At 40.5% G+C, this 24,026-nt stretch overlaps 1 protein-coding gene across 6 annotated transcripts in view; it reads left to right on the top strand.

Moving 5' to 3' along the window:
- The window catches only part of LRCH3 (leucine rich repeats and calponin homology domain containing 3), a 114,187-nt gene that overhangs the window by 63,704 nt on the left and 26,457 nt on the right, over window positions 1-24,026 (top strand). For 2 of the 6 annotated variants that reach the window (XM_089508626.1, XM_089508625.1), the window contains exons 10-18: window positions 4,087-4,163; window positions 7,727-7,822; window positions 10,866-10,917; window positions 11,032-11,181; window positions 13,112-13,159; window positions 14,439-14,492; window positions 19,952-20,032; window positions 22,048-22,096; window positions 23,024-23,158. In XM_089508626.1, coding sequence (XP_089364752.1) covers window positions 4,087-4,163; window positions 7,727-7,822; window positions 10,866-10,917; window positions 11,032-11,181; window positions 13,112-13,159; window positions 14,439-14,492; window positions 19,952-20,032; window positions 22,048-22,096; window positions 23,024-23,158 — 742 coding nt within the window. The remainder of the gene's footprint in view (window positions 1-4,086; window positions 4,164-7,726; window positions 7,823-10,865; window positions 10,918-11,031; window positions 11,182-13,111; window positions 13,160-14,438; window positions 14,493-19,951; window positions 20,033-22,047; window positions 22,097-23,023; window positions 23,159-24,026) is intronic. The other 4 variants (XM_089508631.1, XM_089508628.1, XM_089508627.1 and 1 more) reach the window with 3 other exon arrangements.

Here is a 24,026-nt window from a genome sequence, read left to right as displayed (position 1 = left end):
CCATGCCATTCTGATCCATTTGTAATGGTTGCCTTTTACTCACTATCTTTTTTGCATTCTCTGTTTTAGTGCTTGTACCTCTATTAGATATTCTGTCATTAGCAATTGGATGTTTGGTGTGAATCCAGACCCATCCCACTAAGCTTCATGGAGGGAGAGGTTTCTTAGCCCTTTAGCACAAGGCCACCCCACCCAGTATACTATCATGACAATTTCTGATGCCCAAGGGAAGGCAAAAATAAAGGTCAAGCGTCCATAAAGTACTCCTTTTTCTGTCTTTTGAAGAAATAAAGACATTCAGCCAATTTTGGGGTTTATACTTAGAATATAAGCTTGAACAATGTACTGCTTGTATCTTTAAGAATTGTACTGGTTTAAATGTGCCCTGTGGTATTTGAACTGAAAGGTTACAATTTAGATGTCCAAACTAATTTCATTGCACCAGCTTTTTTACTTTAGAATTTCCTATTACTTTGTGGCTCAGACTGTGTTCCTTTCCAAGAAAGAGACGAGAAAAGAGGCTATGTCCTGATTTCAGATAATTTCAGCATAGCTTCACAGTAACAGATTAGGTCCAGATAACAGAACCACATTTTCATTGTCCTGCTGTGGTGCCAAAGACCTTTCTAGTGTTTAAACATGAGATCAAGAGTGCAAGACTTGCCCATGTTACTCCAGATGTTGTTGGCCTTCAGGCTTCGTCTCAGCCAGCATGGTAAATGGTCAGGGATGATGAAAGCAGAAGTCTTAATGATAAGGAAAGAGTGGCCAACTTCAAGGGATTATGAGTCTGTATTGCCCCTCCTCAGAGAACCTTAGGGCCACCCCCCTCTTCCACTCCTGAAAAAGCTGTCCCTAATGTCCTAGCAGACCTCCCCCCCTACATGGTGGCAGGGGATATTACCTCATTTTGGGCTCTCTAGCCTGTTTCAGCCCATGAGAAGCCTCTGTTGAAGTGACTGGAAGTCATGGGTCAGTTCATGTTGTGGGGGGAAAGTTTTGTCCTAGATGGCAATTGGGGACAAAAAAGTATTTCCCCCCCCCCCCAAATGGGAGGCCTCTGCAACCTACAAATTCCTTACCCCTGATTTAAGTAATCTATGTCCAACCCTCTAAAAGGTATCCAGAGCACCTTATAAAAATAAGTAATGCAAGAATTCTTTACCTCAGGCACATAGTCCAATATGCAAACCACTACACCATACTGGCCTCCAAATACTTACATAAAGTATTAAAGTGCTATCTGAGCATTGGTGTGTATACATTTTTTTTAAAGTCTCTGCGCTTAATGGTAAATTGATTGATTTTGAAGGGGATTTGCAAACTTCAGAAGGGGGTTTAATGACACTGTACCATTTGATATTGATTCTTCTTTTGTGCATCTCCTTTCAAACTAATTGATGTGGTGGGGGGAGGCTGGAAAACCATCACCTAGGATTCGGCCTTTTAACTGTGGCAAGCACATTGAGGGGAAAACTGTCCCCTGCTGTGACCGTCTGTGCTGTAGGAAATGGAAGAGCTGTTAATAAGCCTAAAATAAAATTCAGGAAACGTTCTTGTAATGGGTTTGCTCCTCTGTGGCCTCCAATCTCAACTCTTCTGTGTAAGTGTAACAGGAGGCTTGGAACAGCAGGTTGCATCCCATGTGGCGCAGGCAGCCTGCATGGGATAATCTGCTTTGCTTAACAAGCTATGTGCCCTGTGTTTGGGTTACAGTCTGTGCCTTCATACATTGCTTACTGTGTGGAGCTGGGCTAAAGCTCATTTTCATTGACTTATTGTTCTCCTCTGGTGAGCCTTTCAGTGTCCCCACAGTCTGGTCCACGTTATATCCCACATACGCACTCAGGACCCAACATAGCCACCATTATTCTCTTCAGGCTAAGCAACAGTGAGACTTGCTCCTTAATTACCCAGATGATCTTCCGGTTGAGTGCATTAGGGCTTCCCCCTGGGGCTGAATGTGCTGCTTTTGTGCATTGTGGGATGATATCTCCATGTCTGTGGGCCAACTTAATTACAGCTTCTTCAGTGGCTGGCTAAAAAGGTCCTTTATATTTCCCCCAATTACCATTCTTCAAATTGCAGTGGCTCAGATTTCCTTTAGCCATATATTAGTTCTGCAAGCCTAGTAATGACTCAAGAGAGTGGCATTGCTGCTCAAGGCAAACTTTAAGGGAAGACCCATGGGCAGTTTAGACAAAGTTCTCCTTAAAAAAAACCTAACAGGTTTACTTACCAAGATGACACCTTATTAAAATCAGATATAGAATATTTATGAAATGAAATCATTTTTAGTTGCAGTTGCATTTTTAAGTGTACTACCTAAGAAAAACTCAATCAGTTATGGCAAATAGCCTGCCCAAAGAGTCATAGGAAAACTTGAACAGCAGTTTATCTCAGTGATGATGCTTTCGTTATGAAATCCCTTCCCCTTAAGATTCAATAGAAGCTAACATGCAACTGTGGTTAGGGATACGCTAACTGTGGTTAAAAGCTTTAATACAGAGTAAAATCATAGTTTACCACACTGAGCTAAGCTCTGGCCCTGGACAGATTAATCCTGCAAGTCAAAAATTAGGTAAACTTTCTTGGCCATGGTTCAAGAAAAGCACATGGTTCTTGTGCAAGCATAACATAAGCCATGGCTGCAGGCTTAATGTGGACAACCTGGCTTATGACCCTGGTGTGAAGGCCCATGGCTAATTGTTTTGTCTCACAGGGGCTGACTAAACCTGGTAAATTCTTCTGGCGGCAGTTGAACTTTTGTTCTCTTTTCTAATTTTTCAGTTAATATTAATGAGCCTCATTACTGCAGCAGAAGGGTGGGGAAAGTTGGCCATGGGCCACTTGTGGCCCCCTAAGATTGTTTACAGGGGCCCTCAGCTTGTTAACATTTTTATTTTTATGTACATGTGTAACTCCTGCCCCCTCCCAGCTGCCATAAGGTGTGATCTTCAGGCCAAAAAAGTGCACCATTCCTTTCAACATATACTTCTGTATTCAGATGCGCTTTAGACTATATATTTTTATTTGTTGTTGTTGTTGTTGTTGTCTGCCTTCAAGTCATTTTCAACTTATGGCTACCCCTAAGGCGAACCTATCATGGGGTTTTCTTGGCAGGTTTCTTCAGAAGTTGTTTGCCATTGCCATTCTCTGAGGCTGAGAGAGTGTGACTTGCCCAAGGTCACCCAGTGGGTTTACACAGCTAAGCCAGGATTCAAACCCTGGTCTCCAGAATCCTAGTCCAATTCTCAATCCACTACATGATGCTGGCTCTCATTATTAAATAATATACTTATCCTGTGTGACAAGATTTCAGGACAATTTATAAGTAAAAATATAATCAGTTTAAACAATCAAAATATACTTGGCCCTCCATATCCACATATTTTTATATAAGGGACACCATTTTACTATCCATTATATTTAATGGGACTTGAGCATCCTGAGATTTTAGTATCCATGTGGGGTCCTGGAACCAAACCCCAGCGGATACCGAGGGCCCACTGTAATTTAAATAAACAAAAAATATATTAAAACACATTGACAAGTTAAATAGGTAGAAAAGTTAAAACAGTTTAAAACCAATGCATGGATCACTTAGGCCAGGCCCCCAAGGTTTTGATAAAAAGCAGCTTCTTTACTTGGCACCTAAATGAAGCCATTTATTTGGTGGCATTCAGGCCTGCTGGGGAGTGAGTCCCACACCTTGGGTGCCACAGCTCAGAAGGCCATTTTCTGTGTCCTCACAATATGTTGACCTTACCTGTGGGACACAGAGAAGAGCTCCCCAGCTGACTTCACACCTTGTGCAAGTGTAACTTATGCAGCTTTACCTTGAGCTGTAGGCACTGCTTTCTTAAAACACCAGGTGGTCTTTTTATTTTAATAATATACTCTGCAAGTTCAGCTCGTTGCCTGCTTCAATTATTTTTGGGAAATTTATTTTGTTGCATACATTTTAAAGACCAATAGGACTTGTTGGGAATGCCAAACTTAATTTGGAAAAGAGTACTGGTGTTAGACCAGTCAGAGTACTGAAAATGTTGATTATTTTTGTATCCCATTTCTTCTTTTGCTAAGGGCTCCCCAGTGAAGCTGGTACCAATCCGAGAATGCCATAGATCAGAAGATACAAGAAGATACTTGCACCATAACAAGTAAGTAGTTTTGTTTCATGTGTCCAGAGTTCTAGCAATCTCCAGGATGTCATGCTGCAGAGAATGGAGTATGTTTTCTGAGTTAGTGATCTTAATATTATTCCAATTTTAGTATAGAACAGTGGTTCTCAATCTAATGCTGCAACCCTTTAATACAGTTCCTCATGTTGTGGTGACCCACAGCCATAAAATTGCGGTGTCTTGGTTCCTAAGACCATTGGAAATATATCTTTTCTGATGTCTTAGGCGACCCTGTGTAAAGATTGTTCAACCCCCAAAAGGGGTCACAAATCCTGTGTATGTATGTTACTATTATCATGTTTGTTCTCAATACATGAATGCTGTTCTTGAACCATGGTATATTTGCAGGAGGATTGGTTAATTTACAGAAGAAAAGGAACCTGCAAGTCAGTGGGTAGATCCTGATCTTCTAATTGCAGCTAAGAGATGGTCTAAGGTGCAGGGCCACCAGAAAAAGTTGTGCAAAAAGCGTTCCTTGCTGGCGGCTCATTTGGGGCAGCAGCAACAGCCCACTTTAAGAGTGGGCTGTGCAGTTGCTGTAGTCCCTGGGTGATCACTGTCAGGGGGAGCCTCTGGAGGTTGTGACATAGGGCAGTGGTGAGCCCAGTCACATGCTCTGTTCCAGCAGTTTGCAAGAAGCTGATCTGATGTGCCATTTGTTTGGGAGTGGAGCCACCAATGTTGCTTCTCCTCTGTCTCCAAGGGGGACAAGCCAGAAGGAGGTGACAGCAGTAGCCCCAAGCAAGAAGCATTGCCAGCTTCTCCACCACTGGCGGCCATCATAGATGCTGACTTTGTGTGCCTAGTGTGCACTGGACTAAATAGGTATACTGATTGAGGTTGCAGCAGTGTCTCTTCCTGATAGTCAAGACAGTAAATAGGACGGGGGGGGGGGGGGGGAGAGAAGAAGAAATGGCAGCTCAGGATGGGTCCTACCAGAGGCCATGATCCAGTGAGCTTCCCCACTCTCCTCCTTCTCTCCACCACCCTCAGGCAGAGGCAGCTGCTCCAAGCACTCTCCCTGCCTTTCTTTTCCCCTCCAGGCTGGAAAAATGCTTGGAAAGCAGAGGACAAGGAGGAAGGATCAGGGCCTCCAAGTCTTGCATCCTCCTTCAGCAACTCTCCCACCCCAGCATCTCACCCCACACTTTGAGAATCACTGTCTTATACAAAAGTACAGTATATGCAACATTTCTTTTTATAAAGAGCTTTAGTAACCAACCAACTTTGTTGGAACAGAAAAAGTGACTTGCTAGATAGTTATTCATCATGGAATGCTATAGAATAACATTTCCTGAAATTCAAGTCTTTAAAAGAGGGGTTTCTCCCCACCCCACCCATCTCGAGTTTAATACCTGATCTGTACAGTGCAGGGACTATTAAAGTAAAGTAAATGCACTTCTAAAGAATTTGAACACTGATTGTAGGATTTTAATTACCTAACCAAAAATGGGCATAATAATGATGATCCTCACTCCAGGATCTGAGAAGTTTAAATTAGAAAAAGGCATAAGAATGGGAGGCTGTCTAGAATTAGCTTATGCTAATAAAATCTGTGGTGGCTATCAGTACAAAAATAGATCTGCTGAAACTCACGCCAATTTAAGAAGCTTTTTTAAAGCTACACAGTACATGATATAATTCACACCAGGCTTAAGTTTCCCTAGGATATGCATATGGATATGGTGGATGGGGGGCAAGAAAGGGAGAATTGCAGCACTAGTGGCAAATCTGATCATGTCTATATTGAGTCTCTCTTGTCTGCAATTCTTGGGGCAAGAAGTGTTTTGGGGTTTTGTTGTTGTTTTTGAATGCCTGTATTTACATATACTGTACGTACATAACGAGATACCTTGGAGATGGGACCCAAGTCTAAACACAAAGTTCATTTATGTTTCATCTGCGCCTTATGCACATAGCCTGAAGATAAAATTCTATACAATATTTTAAATAATTTTGTGTATAAAGTAAAGTTTGTATACACTGAACCATCAGAAAGGAAAACTGGCACTATCTCAGCTGTGCATGAAAAAGGTTTTGGTTTTTGGAATTTTTTGGATTTTGGTTTTCCAGATAAGACAGACTCAACCTGTATGATCTTTGCTACATGAGAAGCTGATAGTATTTTTTTACAGGTTGTCATTGTTTCTTTGGATGCTTGCGTACTCTGTCCCCCCGTCCCCCCCCCCATGATCTGCTTGTTTGCATACCATATCTCCACTATGACTCGAAGCAGCTTTATTTTGGCTGTCTGTAACAGGCCTTACTCAGGTCCATAGTTTTTTCTGAGTCATGATTATACATACATTTCCAAGATGCAGTCTTTCCAGTACATGCTTGCGTGAAAGATTTAAACTTTTATTAGTCTGACCCTGAAGCTTCCTAGTGCTCACCTGAAATGGAGCTCCAAGGAAGTGGTATTCTAGGAAGCTCCTTGTTAGTGGTAAAGAAGTTGATCCGATAGCTTTGATGCATGGACTTCTTCACTTTGTCTTAAACAGAAGCTTTTGGCCTGTTACAGACTGCCAAAATAAAGCTGCTTCGGGTCTCTTTGGAGGTATGCTATTTAAATGATGCATGCATCCTAAGAATCCAGAAGCTGCACTCCAGTGCTTAGGAATGGAGTGTGGCTTTGGCACGACCTCCGGACTCTTAGGACCCATGCATCATTTAAATAGCAAACCTCCAAAGATACCTGAAGCAGCTTTATTTTGGCAGTCTGTAACAGGCCATAGTTTGTAGATCTAGCAGAGATTAATTTTGTGTAGGTTTTGGGGGCTATGTGGCCATGGTCTAGAAGAGTTTATTCCTGTTGTTTCACCTGCATCTATGGCTGGCATCTTCAGAAAATGCTGACCTAGAATGCTGACCTAGCAGAGATTCTTCCCAGTAGCAGTTGTTGTTGTTTTTTAAGTGCAGTTTGGAAATTTAAATGTCAGCTTTGAAACTTGCATTCCATGTCCAAGTGAACTTTTAAAACAAAAAGTGACCCTGCCATTTGTTTCTCTCATTCCATGCCCTTCTCTCAGCACATTAAGGATCATTAGTGATCATTTCCTCACTGTGAAGTTCCAGTGTCAGAGGAAGGATCCCATATTTGTCCATCTTTTAAAATGTCACTGACTGTAACAGTTGATGTTGTATTTTGAATATAGAAGCAGGCTGAGCCCCCACACATGAATTTTTGAGTTTAATGATTTTTTTTGTCATTATTGTTATGTTTTAAAACAATTTTTGTGTTATTTATACATTAACGGTTTTTCTTATTGTTATGTTATTAAAACGATTTTATACAGTTTTAAATTAGTGGTTGTTTTAAAATCATAGCTTATTTAATTGTTCTTTAGTTTTTGTATCATCAGGTTTTTAGTTGTATTTTGTTGTAACCCAATTTGGAAGGAAGGTGGGATGATAAAGTGAATGAATGAATGAATGAATGAATGGCCGCCTGGGGTTTATTTTGTAGAGCTGTAACATTTATGTTTTTTTCATACATCTTCATTGGATCAATAACACCTCCCACTGAATGTGTGTACTTGCAGGGATGTGGATGAATTAAAACGGCCTGAAAGTCTGAGCTTGACGCATGACAGAGAGCGGCAGCAACTATTAAAGAGCTACTTAGACCGGGCAGAGAGGTAAGTGATGGCAGCAGCCCTCCCCTTTTAAAATGAAGTCTGAGGCGGGTTACAAACCACCATAAAGTATGTGCTCTGCGCGTACTAGGTTTAGGAAGGGCCGTATTAGGGTTAGGAAGGTTCTTACCTTCCTCACGGCCCTTCCTTCCAGTACGCGCGGAGTGCGTCGTAAATGGCGGCGCCCATCCACATGGGCACCGCCATTTTGACGTCTTGGACGCTGTGCGTCCAGACATGTCGCGGCGGAAGTGACGCGGCGCCACTTCCGCGTTTCGAAAAGGAGTGCCATTTCGGCGCTCCTTTTTCGCTGCGCGGGGAAGCCTCGCGGTCTGGCCGCTGGGGTTTCCCTACGCAGCGAATGGCGACGGCGGGAAAACTGCCCCTTGAGGGCCGTTTGTAACTCGCCTGAGTTTGGCTTATTGATAGTTTTAGTGTAGAAAAGCCTTTCTTCAAAAGCTAATTGCATCAGTGTATTTACCATGATGTTGTGTATTGTGTAGTGCATAACATCCTTCAGTGACTGCACAAATAATATCCTATTGCCTATGCCATAATCAATGTATTTACACATTGACAAATGTGTGTCTTCGGTCACATATGAAAATGTATGTATGTGAAGACTTGTAACTGTCTGACGTATGCATCCGTGATCTCAGGCGTAGAGTAACGTGGCACCACTAGAAAATGCCCTTTTCTTTATACCAGTGAAAATTAGCAACTGGCAACAGGCCAGGGTTTAGATAAAACAATACTGTTTTGTTACAAGACAGAGCAAGAGATGAACAACTACGCCAAATTGGCACACATGGGCACAATAACTATATACACAGAGGTAAGTTTAGACCAACTCTTTAACTTTGCAGAATGGGGAGGGGAGAGAGAGGGAGAAGGAAAGCTGTGAGGGTGTTGCTGAGGCTAAATAAGGAAATGGGAGCTCTTAAACTTGAGATGTAAATGATATAGGGTTTGGAATGTATGAGTTATAACAGATAATATAATGAGAACAGGAAAACTAGCGAGAGATTAAAATGCAAATGCTTTGCTATTCCAAATGAGGTTCTTAATTAGGTTTTGTCAGAGTGAGAGTTCATTCGGTAAATTGCATAATGGAGCACTGGGATTTTCTTTCATGAATTATGGAAGGGTGCCTCACCCTGCCACTGTGAGAGTGAAAGTCAGTGATGGGGAAATTAGGGTAGGAAAACGTTTTTAAGTTTCCTTGAATCCTGCACTGTGTGGTACTTCAAAGTGTATAAAGTAGTTCTACTTCAGCCTCCCTGATCAGTAAAATAAACTTGGTGGAACTTGAGCTTCTTCCCTGGTCAGTTGATGATAAACTCATGGTGAAACCCACTTCCTCCCTAATACTGTTAACTCTTTTTTAAAACCTTGCATTACTGAGAGGAAGGTATTGAAAATAAAAAGGATATTACCAAATTGTTGTGCCATGATAATTTTGTGCAAACTTGAACTTGGGTTCTGTTTCCTTTTGGAATACTCTGAGTTCTGCATGCAAAGTCTAGATGGAGACTTCTGACCCTAGTGGCTTTTAATGACTAGGAGAAACCATGCGCATGTGTGCGTGTGTATCCAAATTCATTCTTTTCTTTTCTTTTCTTTTCTTTTCTTTTCTTTTGTAAAACAAAGACATACCAGAAACAGTAGACATTATAAAACAAAGACATGAAATTTACAGCCAAAGGAAAAGAAAACTATGTCATTTTGTCCTGGCATGCTCTAGCTTCTGTTTGTCAAACTGACAGCCAAAATAAAGCTGCTTCGAGTCACAGTGGAGGTATGGTGTTTCAATGATGCATGTGTCCTAAGAGTCCAGAAGTCGCACCAAAGCCACACTCCAGCCCTAAGGACTGGAGCATGGCTTTGGTGTGGCTTCTGGACTCTTAGGACGCATGCATCATTGAAACACCATATCTCCACTATGACTCGAAGCAGCTTTATTTTGGCTGTCTGTAACAGGCCTTACTCAGGTCCATAGTTTTTTCTGAGTCATGATTATATTTAAAAGGGCAGTGAGGGTGTGCTGCTTTGTAACTACAGTAGCCTAAACAAAAGATATGAAAGTTTCATGACATTCGTAGTTCTACACATTGTTCCTTGTTTGCCAAGGAAGCATATATTGGAGATGTTTTCTGTGGATTCTGTCTTGAAGGCTTTCTTGCTGCAGTTCAGTAGTTTATTGTGGTGCTTGCATGAGTTAAGGAGGTTACAGGAATCCAGACTTCCTGAGATCTTATGGTTTGGAAGGAGAAGTAATAAGCTGCTAAGGATTGTTGGAGATTAGTGCTGCAACTTCTTGAGCATTTTGCTACATCAACAATCACTTCTCTGTTGGATGTCCTGTGTGGAATTGAAAGCTATGGATGCAGAAGGCCAGTTTTCTTAATAAAGAAGGGTGACCTCCTTATTGTTGGTCACATACATGTGTGTTGGTGATTCCAGGCTATCAGTTGACTGTCAGCACTGTGCCTGATGGGAAAGAGCTTTGTGGGAAATGGGAAGAGTCAGAGGCTCCATTTTTTCACTGAGGTATGATGCCACCCACAATCTCATGTCTCACTACTTGGATAAATTATATAAATCTTCACCTTCATTCTAGTTGTGTAATAAAGGATGTGGTGATATGGGTGCAGAAGAAGTATAGCATAGTTTGTTCTGGACAGGAGATAGTGAGATGTCAGCACAAATGGTGAAAGAAAGAGAACAGTGATCATAGCTTGCAATGTCTTGGAACAATGGTGAATAATTAATTGTTACCCATGAGTCCAGAAGACCTGGTTTCAACATCTTTGGCATAATTTATTCAATACTACAAATTTTTCATTGGAAACATTTCAGTCTTAAACCTACTTTATATGATTGATAACTATGGCAGTTGTAGTTTATGGTGCTGCTACATATCAGTAGATATTGGAAGAAAAACTGTATTCTGCAGTCGATATTAATTGTATTTTAGTATTATGTATAGTGAAGTCCAAGACAGCATTATGTTTTTGTGTGCTATAAAGTTCTCTTTTCCCCTCAGAGCCTCCAGTGATTCTTCTTGCATGCTGTTGCTGTCCACCAATCACAATCAGGTAACAGACTCACTGCATTTCTGTTGCACATTCAGAAACATTCTGCCTTCTGCTTTGCATGTGGCTGGTTGCTTTGTTTTACAAAATGCATGCTCCAAAACAATTCTGTTCCAGGCCTCTCACTCAGATGCAGATCTACACAAAAAGCGTGAGCATTTAGTTGAGCGGACCCGGAGGGAAGCCCAGCTTGCCGCGCTACAGTATGAGGAGGAGAAGATGAGGACGAAACAAATCCAAAGGGAAGCTGTGCTTGACTTTGTCAAAGTAAGAACCTTCTGAGGAGAGAAGTGATGACATTAGTTCCATATTTGCTGTGTATTCAGGGGCCTTAGTATATTGCCTTTCTTGGGGCTACATATTTAAAAATCTCATTTTTGTTGAGGAAAGGAACAGCAGCATACCGCCTTGCAATAAAACAAGCTCTGACAAAACTAAAAAACTGAACACTTTAAAGCAATGCAAATATTATTCTGAACTGTAGGGTGCAAGATCTCTCTCTCCATCCCATCTCTGTCCCAGAAGAATGCTGCAGGCATCATTACTCTACCCACATTATGCTCTAGCACATATGAATATGTACATACAAACAGACCCTTAGCCTGGTTTGTGACCACAACTACTTTGAATACTCTGAAGAGAAGCAAATCCTCTTTACCACATGCAAACACCTCTCAGAGCATCTGCTTTTCTTTTTCTGAACAGTTCATAGAAGCTGAAGTTTTAGAGGTGGCCCATGTATCTGAGTAGGTCTTATGGTAAGTACCATGAGCTGCCACATCTCAAATTCATTAAGCCACCCACTAGGGTCTGCAATTATACATGGATCCTGTTAAAGTCCTGCACTTGGCTACGGTACTTCATTTGCCAGAAAACACTAAGATACAAGCTGCTTTTTTCCCCTTTCCTCTGAAACTTGATGAGGAAGAAGTATTAAAGAAAGAGCTTTGAGATTTTATACAACTGTAAGTCCTTCCACATATTCTGTGTCTGGCATTTTACTGGAATTGAAATCACTTTCAGCTGTTTTCATCATCTGTTCTTTGGGGTTTTCCTCTCACTGCATGGTGAGCTCTCCTGCTGGTAGCTTGGGACTGGAAAATAATGGAGCTGTCTCAGTATATGGCTGGCTATATATATAGAAGGAAATATAACAAAAGATAGTGGAATTCAATGCAATTGTAAAAATGGGCAGTGTAATATATTACGAATTCTACCTGCTTCAAGCATTGGGAAGTTCTGTAGTGTTACATACTGAGGTTGAAATATCACCGTTACCTTTGCAGTTTTAAGTATGATTCCTTTTCTTACCAGTTCATCATGCTTTAGTGTTGGAATAAAACAAATCCTGATTTTGTTCACTATCATTTAAAACACCCTCATTCCTACTGAAAGGAGCTTATTGCTGTTGTGTGCATTGAAGTCATTTCTAACATACAGTAAACCTAAGGTGAGCCTGCCATGGGGTTTTCTTGGCAATATTTGTTCAAAGGAGGTTCACCATTGCCTTCCCCTGAGGCTGAGAGCATGTGACTTGCCCAAGGTCACTGAGTGGGTTTTATCACCAAGTTGGGAATCAAACCTTGGTCCCCAGAGTTGTAGTCCAATACTCAAAGTGCTACGCCACACTGGATCAATAAGAAGCTTCTCACTTAATTGCATATATCCATATATCAGCTTCTACCTTCTTCAGTTGCTCAAAATAAAGGTGAGCTGTATTTAAGGTGGCAGTTCAGAACACAGAGAGAGTAAGGGAGCGAATGAAAATCTTACTGTTTTCTGCCCCTTGGTATTCTTATATTTACATAGACCAAGCTTTTTATATATAGTTCCAACTCTAACCTCTTTCTCCTAGGCAGATGGGTTCACAGGTCATTAAATTTATCCAGGAGTAGCCATATTGATCATTACATTAGCTCAGTCTAGGAATTGTCAATGTTTGTGAAAAAAATGTTTATCCCTTGTGATACTTTTCATTCAGAGAAATAAACCTCTCCTTTTGACTGTAATAACACCAGAACGTGTCACATCTGCTTTGGTTCTCCTTGAAACAAGTACTCTGATGTCTCCAAAATCTTCCCTGCCCTTATTGTTGTACCATCACATGCTTTTGTTCAGATTTAAGTCTGTGTGCTTATGTCCGTCCCTCGCCCCCCAGCAAACACCTTACTATATTTTCCTTTTCTTTCTTCCAAAGCAAAAAGCATCCCAGAGTCCTCAGAAGCAAAGCACTCTGGATAGTGAGGTAAGCAGAAAGCTACCTTTTGTAATTCTTACAATCTTTATGGGAAATACTTGTGATTTAGGCCTTGCTTGTTAGCTTACTGGCTGGAGAATGAACTCCACTTGGAACCCATGGAACAGACCTAAAAATAAAAAAAAATATTTGGCTACTGTACTTAGCTGTGGCAGAGTTGACTTTGTTTTATATTTACCTTGTAAAATTTTCCCCCAATTCACTGTTTTCACTTCGGACTGTACGTTTGTTTCTGTAGTCTCTCTTTTATATCTGGTAAATATGCATATGTAAATAACTTTAGATTTTTTTAAAACATTATCTTAAAATAGTAATCCTTAGGCTAGAGCTGATAATATACTGAGAATGCTTTTAAAAAGCACTTCTAATGATGCTGATGTTTCTTTTCCTTGCTGTTTATCCATTTTATGATTAACAAGTTAGCTGAATTCCCATCTAAACCTCTGAAGTTACTAATAAAAACTATTGGGAGTGAACAACAAGGAACTTTACATTTACACTGCTTAACACCATTGAGCAGTCAGTCTCTGCTTTTGTGTAGTTGCAGCTTCATGGCATCACACTTGCTTCAGAGCTGAACATGTTGGCTTTGTGGCATGCTCTTTTCATAAAATTCTAGCAACCATGATACACTTGTAACACTGTCAGCACTCAAGTCCCATATTGAGTTAAAGCACAATTTTGGTTGAGTCTCAGCTCTTCCTACCCCTGCCCCTTTGGCATTTGTATTTCACCATAAGACATTTCTGGACAGCATGAGGCTAGATTTTCTTGTTTTATTAATGGAAAATAATGTTTTACTTTGTGATGTGCTGGATCGCAAAATGTAACTTAATATACCAGAAATATATAGACAGTACTTTCCAGTAGTCTATGCTTCCTGACTCTGGACTGGTTTCAAATAGTTCTATTCTTTTTATTTTATCTTTGTTTCAGTTCCTCCGAAGCTGTGTCTGTGTGTTCTGCCCTGTCTATTGCCTTGTTCTCCACGGGACAGCTTTGAATACTGAGTTGTGCTCCTTTTTGGAGACCATAAGTGAAAGCAAAATAGCTCCTGAATCACTTGCAGATGTGTTGAATGCAGAGATTATTAAAAGGCTAATGGGATTCTTTCCCCTCCCGCCTGTTGTTTCACTTATAGTTTACTGATTGCTGCCATGTGCCTTCTGAGTAAAGAGCCTTACCAATTCCAGATGTCTCTGTTTGTCTGCATATTGTCTTGTGGTGTTTTCTTCTTCTGACGTTGCCATATTTCCCACATCCCCAGTGTCCTTTTCCATCCAGAAGGTCTCAGCACACTGATGATAGTGCCTTGCTGGTGGTAAGAATTCTGCACGCAGTGGCCTGTTTATGTGTCATTTGCCTAGATCATAATTAGCACGCCCTTTATAGTTTGCTCAGATTTAGTAGTTCTCAACTGCTCTAAATAGCATAAAACATGGCTGTCCAGCCCCTGTCTACCTGCCCAATAGCAGTTGTGCTGAAACTTACCATAGGTCCAAAACACATGGCAGAAATAATCCAGTTTGAAACCACTTCAACTGCCCTAGCTCAACTGCCCTAGGGAATTCTGGGTATTGTAGTTGTGGCACCAGAGCTCTCTGAAAGAGAAGGCTAAATATCTCACAAAACTGCAGTTCCCAGAAATCCCTAGCATTGAGCCAGGGCAGTCAAAGCAGTCTCAAACTGGATTATTTCCACAGTATGTTTTGGACCCTAGCCTCATTTCTTCCTTCTTTCAAGTTGGTTTAAGATAATGTTCACAATGATATTTTCCTGAACATCCTATTCTAACGTACTGCTTGTCAGTCATAGATTCATTGATTGATATGATGTTGTGAATGCATACTTATTAAAACATGGTTTGTAAACAAGCTTTAGAAGAGATAATCCCAGAAGCGCAGGATCTTAGAACCCTCTGTGTCCTGTTCTTGGATGTGGATAACCCATTCCTTACAGTGCCCAAATGTGACTTTTGGTCTCCTATTGAGCTTTGCCATATCCTTGATGAGAATGTGATACCAATTTGGAAGATACATAATTGGCTATATCATCTAGTTCCTACATCGAGCTACTGGATCCCCTTTGCCTAAATAATGTGTGGCGGACATTCACTGAGGACCTCCTCTTGTTTCTGTATTTCTGTAGCAGCTTTGGAAAGTAGCTATCTGAATGACTCGTGGTGATCCCCGTGAATATGTTGACAAACTCTTAACTAAGACTAAACACTTATTGCCTCACCATTTAAATCAGTGAAGGTCCCTATACCATTTACATGTTTTATGCTATTTCTTTCCACCGCTGATATCCTAAAATTGTTACTGAAATCCACTTTCTTGTCTTCCTTTGTCTGTAGAATTTTTTTCTGCTCTGCCTTCTTTCCCTTGCATGACTTGCATGCTTCCAGGGTATTCGTTCATTTATACCGTCTTCAGTTATGTACACTGTCGTTTTCATGTGCACTTGCTGTTTCACCAGCTCAGGTGAAACAGTGAAACTTGATCTAGGTGTGAAATCATGAGACTTGTTCACGCTTTGTCTTAGCTATTACATTCAGAGTATGAATTTTCCTGTCCAAGTTCTAAAGAGTACTTGGAAGGAGGAGAAAATGGTTTCCTAAGTTTGTCTGAGAATCCTGTTTTGGTATTCATTCTGGTTAAAGTTGGTAAAAATCTAAATCTTAAAGAGGATTGGGGCAGAACAACAGTGGTGCCAACAGCCCCGAGGCCTTAACAGAGTATGAAACAAGCCATGTTATATCTGCAATGGTCCTTGGTTGAATTTTACTGTGTGCCAATAACATATCTAAGGATAACATCAGAAACAGAATTTTTTTTGACATTTTGCCTTTTCTAACTAGATAATTTTCAGCCTATTGAAAATGATTGTTTTTCTTTAGTATCCAAGTTATCCAATTAATAACCAAAATGTTGTGCAGAATATTGTCATCTTGAGTTGCTCTTTTGTGTTCCTTTCCCTCCAGCATTCTTACACATGTAAATGTAAGATGCTTTCCTTCACTTTCTCTCCCTACCTGATTTTCATAAATCCTGTGAAAGTGGGATTTGTGTGGGATGGAGGCTAATATATTTGACTTACTTGTTTGGTTTAAATCAGCGGTTCCCAACTTGTGCCCTGTGGAGCCTTTAAGGTTTTGCATGCACTTCCCAGGTTCTCTACAGCCGCTCCAAGAAAATTAATGAAATAAAAATTGAATGAAATTAAAGAATAAGAAACAAAAAGTAACACTACTCCTAAACACCATTAACTTGTAAGACATAGGTTAGGTCTCTATTTCGCCATAGAAATTGATTCGAAAAAGGGCTCCACGAGTCAAAAAGGTTGGGAACCCCTGATTTAGATTATCTTCTTGTCCTCTTGTAAGAGTTGTGGTTAGACGTAATATACAGTGGAGCCTCTCCTTATGCGGGAGATCTGTTCCGGACACCCCACCCCACCCCCCCGCATAAGGCAAATTCCACGTAAGCAAAACCCCATTCTATTGAATGGGCTTGGGCTCACGGTGGTGGGGGGACGCGTTTCCCAATCATTTGATTGCAGCGCGGCTTTCATGTAAAGTGGATGCCGCGTATGGTGCACCCGCTTATGAAGCAGGCACACTGTGTTCTTATCTCAAGTGTGTCTTTGCATTGTTTCCTGTTAGTCTGGAACAATCCAGCATTTGCAAGCACCATTGAGATGGCTGGGACTCAGGCAATACCAGCCTTTCCTAGCATATCTTTTACACATCTATTTCAGAGTCCTTTGAATTATTCTTGCTTTTATATGGGGTAAGGCTTTCACTTCATAAGAGAATATTGTGGGAAACTCTAATTAAAATGTGAAGCTGAAGGCTTTCATGGCCGGCATCCATAGTTTTTTGTGGGTTTTTCGGGCTATGTGGCCATCTTCTAGAAGAAATTATTCCTGACATTTCACCTACATCTGTGGATGGCATCTTCAGAGAAATAAATATTCTCAGAAAATGCCAGCCACAGATGCAGGCAAAATGTCAGGAATCAACCTTTTCTAGAACATGGCCACATAGCCCAAAAATCCCACAAAAAATCTAATTAAGATCTTTAGTTTGCAAAGCAAAGCAAAGGGGCAGTGCAAGGGCTAGGGATATTTCACTGGCAGAGAACAAGAAAGACAGGAGAATAGTTGCTATTCTTACTGCTGATAACAGTCCATGTTAGCAAACCTTGCCCCTCAAAATTACCAGAGAACCTTGGAAATAAGCTTAAGGATACTTGAAAGCATAACAGGTGCAGCATTTGTTTCATTCTAATTTAGCACTTCCCCCATCAGGACTAAAACTGACTTATGTTTTTGTCAATATACATGGCACCTCACTGAAGCAAGACTGATGGATTTCACACTCTAAACACCAACATTGAGGAGGGAAGGAGGAGAGGGAAAGGCAAAAGGGAAATCTTAGAAATAACAGGAGATGGAGGAGTGCAGTTACATATGTTTTAGGTTTCATTGAAATTGTGGATGAGGATACTGTCCAGTCAGAAGTTTCACAGAAAAAAGTAGTCTTTCTGGTGGGATCTGAAGAGGCTTTTATTAAGTAATTTGTAGTAGTGATGTTTCAGAATCCCATTAGGAATGTTAAAAATCTGTTCAGTCACATTTGTTATTGGACCAACTTATGGGATCATCATTCCCTTTGAAATGCACCAAGGTAACTAGCCAATACAGTTCCTCTGACTGCCTAGTTTGCCTTTCTTCTGCCTTTTCCCATAGGTGGGAAGCATAGTGAATTAAAGTACCGTCTGCCCTCCCCATACCCATGGGATCCATTCTGGAACCCCCCTCCCCCTGCATATGGGGAAAAGAGCGTATGCTGAAGCCCCATAGGAAATAATGGGGCACATGCTTGCAGCTGCGCACAGGACACGCAGCACAAGTACGTGCCCCATTATTTCTGTCTGGGCTTGACTTCCGCGTGAGCTTAAAGCCGCTGAAGGCAAGCCCACCAACTGTATACTTAAAGCAGATTCAAATCAAAACACAAATTATACATGCTAAAATACAAATTAAGTTAAATATACTAGTTCACCCCAATGAGAGCAATTTGAAAACACTAAGCTAATAATATAAAATAAGTACTGTAGTAAAATATTAATAGTTCTGCCCATTTTATAATCTTTGACCATAACAGTCATGCAGTTGTTGATGGTTTTTCCAAATTGAAACAACTTTGCTTGTCCATACTATAAACATTTCAGCATGACAGAATTAGAGATGTTAAATTTGTGAAAATTTTGAACATACAGGGGAAAGAATGCTCTATTATTTTGAGTGAGAAAGTTTTTTTCACATTTTTGGGAACATTGGAAAAAATGCAATAGTAGCATCCTTAACAGATTGAAAGTCACTTGGTTACTCAAGGTACATAAAATTCATTATGTATAATTTGGCTTGGCATAAATGTATCATGCTTGATAAGTTAACAATATAGAGGTAGTTTTCCCCCAGAAAATAAAGACAAATTGAATTTACATCTTCAAATTTTACTTTTTATTACAAATGGAGCTATAAAGTCCTGAACTTTGAGCAACCCCAGAACTAGAAGAAACCTCTTTCCTTTTTCTAGTTTATGAGGAGCTGACAAAAAATAAAAATAAAAAATAGAAGAAACTATCAACATTAGTAAAACAAGGGAAATTATTTTGTCTCCTATGATCCTCCATAGTGTTAAGGAGACTCATTCCCATAAAAAGTATTGAGAAAAGGAAACTAAGACTGCAGTGATTTAAACTCTGTATAAAGTCTTACATAAAAGTGCACTTGCTAAATAGTGTATAGAAATAAGAGGGAGGGCATAAAATAGGTGAACACCTTGTCTTAAATATTTCATTTTTGATTCTGAAAGAGAACATTCCATGACCCATTTTTCTTCCAGTTTTTCTGAGAAGAAAAGACTGTGATGGGAAAAAGGCAAAAAACATTTACTCTCCCCACAAAATTGTTTTTTGCTAGACCTCCACATCTCTAGATATGATGGGCTGGTTGTGTTTTTTGCACTCCATTTCTAACCAGCTTTTCGTTCAAGGAGTTCTTGGTGGCATACATAATCATTTCTTACCAACTTTTAATCTTCACAACAACCCTGTGCTACAGGTTAGCCATCCAATTGGTGGTAGCCTACACTATAACACTACACCACATTGGCATAAGAGTAGTCTTACGCAAATGTAATTTTAAGGAGGGGCCATAGGTCATTGGTAGAACACATGTTTTTTATGCAAAAGACTTCATGTTCTGTCCTTGGTATTGCCAGTAAAATGGTGTGTTACAGGGATTTGAAAAGGTCTGCGAGACCTTAGAGAGATGCTGTCAAGGTAGTGTTTATTGGGTTTAGACAGACCAGTAGGTTGACTCAGGACTGTTACAGACTGCCAAAATAAAGCTGCTTCGGGTCTCTTTGGAGGTATGCTATTTAAATGATGCGTGGGTCCTAAGAGTCCAGAGGTTGCGCCAAAGCCACACTCCATTCCTAAGCACTGGACTGCAGCTTTGGTGCAGCTTCCGGACTCTTAGGATGCATGCATCATTTAAACAGCATACCTCCAAAGAGACCCAAAGCAGCTTTATTTTGGCAGTCTGTAACAGGCCTCAGTATAAGACAGCTTCATCCATCTGTATGCAGTACTAAGCCTGCTGCCAAGAGAACTCTATTTGTTTCTTTTTCTTTGCACCTTCTGTCTTCTACATGTGATTCTCTACCTTATTCCTTCTCTTTCCCCCCTTCTCTGCTATCCCTGACAGAATGGCTTTGAGCCTGTCTTAGTGTTTGAGAATGACAGTAACACCAACACCATTAAAAGGAGGCCGGGGACACTCAACCAGGTGACAAGCATGTAGTGTGTGTGACTGTCTTGGCTGGATTTCTCTTTTATGTTTCCTGCCTATCTGATGTTGAGGGCAGTGCTGAACCCTCTTCTTGGCCTGGCTTACTTCAAAATGGAGATTTCCCATGTTCTTTTAAGGCAAGGATGGGGAACCCAAGCTTTGCAAACTTCTTTAGTAAATACCATTTTCACTTTTCATAGTGAAAATGATTGGGTGTTGATATCCTTTTCTGTGGCTTTTTTATATTCCAGAATAATTTCAATCAAAACTAAATTATGAACATGCAATGCAGTTGCTGCAAGATGCTGTTGTTATGTGCTTTCAAGCCAACTCCCAATATATGATAACGCTAGAGAGTGTGATTTTCCCAAAGTCACCCAGTGGGGATTTGAGCCCTGGTTTCCCAAAGTCCTGGTCCAATACCTGAACTACTACACTATGCTGAGTCAACAATACAAATGTTATCAGATGTAGCACCCATCTATCAGATGAGTGCAGGCCAGGGGTAATGGTGAAAATGGTCTCTCCTCTGATTCATGAAATAAGTAAGACCTGGAAACTATTGGAAAGGTTCATAGGCAGCACCTGAGCAGTTCTAGGTTATTTGGGGAAATCCTTCCAGTTGGTCTCTCTAGATTAGCCTTCTTTCTCAGGTTCTAGAATCAGGATCCCCCCTTCCCTACCATGCTTCTAGTGGTTCTCTAGTTTGATTCTCATTGGCAACTTTGCACTTGACATTAGAAAGCAACTGTAGCTCATTAATATGTCTGCATGCAGTTTTTCTAAAATCTGTTCCTAAATTTGGAGCCAAATCTGTCTTCTTCCATTAGATACGTAACAAGCAGGAAACAGAAGGATGTTTGTCAGAGAATTTTAAAAGCTTGCTGCTTAAGCGTTTTACAAAATGAAAAATGCTTTGTACCTTGAGCAGAAGAGTCCCTCTTGTGTGCATCCATACCCTGACAAGTTCACTCCCATTGATTAACATGATTATCTTGTATGAGTATGACCGAAATTTTGACCAATAATAAGAACTCCTTACAAATGGAAATTAAAATTTGAAACTAAAGAGATCTCTGCACTTGAGTTTTTGGCTTTGTATTTATTTGGCTTTGGTGAAGGTCTTGCCTGTATTCAAAAGTGCTGCTTTATGTCTTTGCAACATTTAATTACTGTATTTTCTGGCGTATAGGACTACTTTTTAATCCAAAGTCAGGGGTCGTCTTATACGCCGGGGGTCATCTTATAGGGCGGGTGCTGAAACTTCTGAGCCGGATTGGAGAATCTGCGGTCGCCACATATGGCGGAGGGAGCTCAAAAATGGCCACGGCTGCATTCCCGCCTTATGCAGTGACCGTATGAAAGCAGAAAGAGTGGCGCTGTACAAATGCATTAGAAGAAAACCCACTCATCAGGATTTGTGGAAAGTACCTGCATGTCATAAGCATTTGAATTAAAATTACCATATTGAAATCAAATCTATTGTTTTTTTAATTTTTATTTGGTGTGCATTGGAAGAGGGGTAGTCTTTGGGTCGTCTTATACGCTGGAAAATACGGTACTTGCTTTTTGATGGCTGGCTTATTGAAACTTCTTTTCTTTTGTGGGTGTTGTCTCAAATGCATTTATTTGAGCAAAGAATTAATAATGTTGTCCCATTACATTATTTTCAGAAGCATTATGATAAATCTTTTAGAAAGTTTTCCCCTTCCTTAACGGTGGGGCCAAAGAACATGTCTTCCAGATGTGATTGAACAGTGGGCCCTTTCTCCTCTAGCTAACAAAGGCAACCGTGAGGCATTGTGGGAATTGCAATATAACAACATCGGGGGGGGGCACATATTCGTCATCCTTGTCCTAAACAGTCAGCTATCCCTCCCTCCCAATATACTTTTTACCCTACCTGTCCTTCCCTGAAATTGTATTCTGTGTGTGTTGTCATTGTATTTTAGTAAACTATAACATGAGTCATATACTACTACTGCTGCTTCATTTCTCTCTTTTATCTACAGAGTGATGACAGAACCACCATCTCACCAAATTCGCCTGCTTCTCAGACAGGTAATTGAGAGGGAGTGGGGAGAAGAGACAAATCACATTCATCACTGGGGCTTTGAGAAGGCTATCATTGTGCAAGCTGGCTTGTGTTAGGTTTAGGCCAGATCCTGAGAGCCACTGTAAACATCACAACAAGGGTCATTGTGGGCCACCTAAAATATTACACTTGTCCATAAGACAAGACAATGCAGTTGGGCTTACAACAGCCATAGATCTGTAGATAATATTAATATTTAAACATTTACATAGCACTTTCGAATGTTCAGAGTGTTTGTAATCCTCCTAATTTATATTGTAGTACTGCTGCATCAATGTTAGGGTCACACTGTAAATGGGAAAATTGTCCACAAATGAAGTTGATCCAGACAATCCCTATAATCTATTGATGTGGTTTTGAAGTTGTAGCAAGCAAACATTTCTCCCACTAATAAACAGCATGCTTGTGTTTAAAAGGCAATCCAGCAGAAAACCAAAACTTTAAGATAAAGGCACCATTATGCCACGAGTGTGAGACACATTTTATTAGAACACAACTCATTGGTGTGGGTTCAGAAGTTACAGGAAGATCATAATCTGAACATCAGTTTTGAACTGAGAGCTTAGTCACATGTTTTTGCAGGAAATCAGGCTCTTTTGGTGCTTTCAGTCAGCTGTAATCCAAGACATTTGGAGAACACTTGATTAGGGAAGGCTCATTTAGGTTGTGCAGAAGCAGTAAAGTAGAGAAGTCTTCTGTGCAGAGGGATATATGGAATGGGTATGGTTCCAAGTGTTTTGGAAAGAGCTGGTCTTTGCCTCACATCTTTAAAATGCTGGGCTATAAATTATGTGGTTCTCACAGTGACTGTTTTTATGGCTCTTGTTATTTATACCATGTGAGCACAGAATATTAAACATCTTTCCTCCCCAACTTTGCATGTCGGCATTCAGTTCACCTTTCTGCTCCATATCCTGGCCCTCCTGCTGCTGCTGCTGCTGCTGCTACTCCTCCTGCCTACAGAAATTCTCCTCAGCGTCCTGAGAGCTTCCTTTTTCGAAACGCTGCAAGGGATGACACAACCAAAGGTGGGCAGTACAGCTTGGACAAGTAAAAGCATGGCTACGTAGTCTCAGCGTCTGAGTTAACCAGTTGTGTTGCTATGGTATAATATTTGGCCTAACTCTTACAAAGAGCTGATAAAGGGGTTCTAGCTGTGTCAGGGCTGTACTGCCTCAGACTGCAGGTGAGGGTCAGCCTGACCACAGGTTCTTCCATGTGTTTAAAAAACAAACACCCTTCTGCATTGGATGACGACACATGCAAAGGAAATTAGGCTCTCCCTCATGTACTTGGGTTTTTTTTTAATACAGAAGAACATTCAATACCTTTAATCTTGAAGTAGCAGAACCTGTCTGCTTCTACTTTTTCTAAAAAACTAAATTTAAAGATCCACTTTCTGTGTTTGGCTAGGTAACAATGGGTAAAATGTCCTGTTTCTCCTAGAGCACGCTTTATTCTGAATTTTGTGGATGGAAGGGTGAGGACCATTCCAACATCAAAATGTAACATCATGATGTTTTACTTTCCATCCTTTTAATTTTATTATTTAAGATATTTCTATATTGCCTCCCAGCCCACAAGGGCTCCTGAGACGATGAACAAACAAAAACAGTTAGAACAAAAAACAATAAAACATTTTAAAAACACATTAAATACACTTTTGAAACAGCAGACTAAAAACAATCCTAACAGACAATTTCAAAATAGTTTCAAGCATTAAAAGCCGTGCAGAACAACAGTGTGTTGGCTGCCCACTGGAAGCTTAACAGAGATGGGGACAACCTAACTTCTTTGGGTAGGGCGTTCCACAGTTAGGATGCTGCTACAGTGCATTTCCCATCATCATTTTAGCAGAACCATCCCACATCTGACTTGCATGATGATGCTTTTTCA

The sequence above is a fragment of the Sceloporus occidentalis genome, unplaced genomic scaffold (assembly GCF_023333645.1).
Source record: "Sceloporus occidentalis isolate IW3139 unplaced genomic scaffold, rSceOcc1.0.p SCAF_2, whole genome shotgun sequence".
Lineage (NCBI taxonomy): Eukaryota > Metazoa > Chordata > Lepidosauria > Squamata > Phrynosomatidae > Sceloporus > Sceloporus occidentalis.
This window is presented reverse-complemented; position numbering and strand designations above follow the sequence as displayed.